Genomic DNA, 1,915 nt, shown 5'->3' on the forward strand with positions numbered 1-1,915 from the left:
CCTCTCTTAATTGTTCTGCTAGTCTCATCTTGGAGTCTCAGTCCACAGGGAATGAATCTCTAGTTACTTTACCCTGTGGAGGGGAGGGGAGGGGAAAGTGCCTCTACCTCCTGTCTCAAAACTTTGGAGACCTGACTAAGGAAAAACTGTGAACTGGGTTAGGGGAATAGAATGCTTGGGGAAGGTCACATAGCATAGAGGTAAATAGCATGGAATTAGCATGCATAAGGTGAAATTCTGTTTCTGTACCATGGTATCTATGCTGCTGCTGCTAAGTCCCTTCAGTCGTGTCCGACTCTGTGCGACCCCATAGACGGCAGCCCACCAGGCTCCCCCGTCCCTGGTATTTATATGAAATAGAAATTCTTCATAATCTCACTATTTTCTCTTCTTAAATTTTACCATTGGTAAAACATGTATAGCAATGGTACTTATCTGATTGGATGTGTGAAAATTAAGTAAAATATTGAACGCAAAGCACTTGTAAGATGCTCAGTGCACAGTGAGTGCTAATGAGAGTTAGCTATTATTATTTTTAGGGTGGTATAAATAGCAATAGCAGTGGTACTGATGAAAGTTCTGCCTTTAAATTAAAAAAAAAAAAAAAGACTAAACAGTAAAGAGAAACTTTTGAGTTGAATTTTGCAATCACTTCAGTCAGTTTCTTCTTTCCTTCCTCACCTCAGCCTCTCATGGAGCCACACAACCATTCAAGCCCGGCTGAATTTGTGCTCCTTGGTTTCCCCAGGGTGGGACATATCAGGGGCTGGCTTTTTGTCCTGCTGCTGTTGGCATACCTGTTCACTATCTGTGGCAACATGCTCATCTTCCTAGTCATACGACTGGATGCGGCCCTACACACACCCATGTACCACTTTGTCAGTATTCTTTCCTTCTTGGAGCTGTGGTATACAGCCACCACCATCCCCAAGATGCTAGTTAATCTTCTCAGTGATAAGAAGACCATTTCTTTTTCAGGATGCCTCCTTCAGACCTACTTCTTCCACTCCCTAGGGGCCTCTGAATGCTACCTTCTTACAGCAATGGCCTATGACCGATACCTGGCCATTTGCCGGCCCCTCCACTATCCTGCAGTTATGACCCCCATGCTCTGTGCCAAGATGGCTGCTGGTTGTTGGACCTGTGGCTTTCTATGTCCCATATCTGAAGTCATCCTGGTCTCCCAGCTCCCTTTTTGCAGCTACAATGAAATTCAACACATCTTCTGTGACTTTCCACCTCTTCTGAGCCTGGCCTGCAAGGACACATCCACTAATGTCCTGGTGGACTTTGCCATCAATGCCTTCATCATCCTTATCACCTTCCTCTTTATTATGGTGTCTTATGGAAGAATCATGGGGACTATACTGCAGATAAAAACGATCGCAGGAAGAAAGAAGGCCTTCTCTACATGTGCTTCCCATCTTATTGTGGTCCTCATCTTCTTTGGGAGCATCATCTTTATGTATGTGCGGCTAAAGGAGAGCTATTCATTGACCCTTGATCGGACGCTTGCTGTAGTCTACTCTGTACTAACACCACTAGTCAACCCAATTATCTACAGTCTTCGTAACAAGGAACTCATTAACGCCATTAAGAGAACCATCTTCCGGAAGGGAGAGAGAGCTAGTCCCACCCAACACTGACATTCTAAAAGGTCTTTCCTCCACTTCAGTGTTGATCTCATAAAATTCTATGTATCTTTGTTGCTACCTGTAATAATCTTCCCATCGTCACACATGCAATGAATCCCATCTCCTCTTACATTCTCAAAGGCTTTACTTCTTTATGTTTTCTTTATTTCTTACATCTTTATGCTTTTATTATTTACTTGAACAGTGCTTTCTGAATTTAAGAATACTTTAGTATCTCCATTCTTAAAAACAACCATACACATTTCCTTCAGGCTTCCCTA

At 43.0% G+C, this 1,915-nt stretch overlaps 1 protein-coding gene across 1 annotated transcript; it reads left to right on the forward strand.

Annotated features, from left to right (window-relative positions):
* Window positions 1–692: 692 nt before the first annotated feature.
* On the forward strand, window positions 693–1,646 carry LOC109556689 (olfactory receptor 6N2). The gene has a single exon (XM_019958132.2). The coding sequence runs from the start codon at window positions 693–695 to the stop codon at window positions 1,644–1,646; it is 954 nt and encodes a 317-aa protein (XP_019813691.2).
* Window positions 1,647–1,915: the final 269 nt, after the last annotated feature.

The sequence above is a fragment of the Bos indicus genome, chromosome 3 (genome assembly GCF_029378745.1).
Source record: "Bos indicus isolate NIAB-ARS_2022 breed Sahiwal x Tharparkar chromosome 3, NIAB-ARS_B.indTharparkar_mat_pri_1.0, whole genome shotgun sequence".
NCBI lineage: Eukaryota > Metazoa > Chordata > Mammalia > Artiodactyla > Bovidae > Bos > Bos indicus.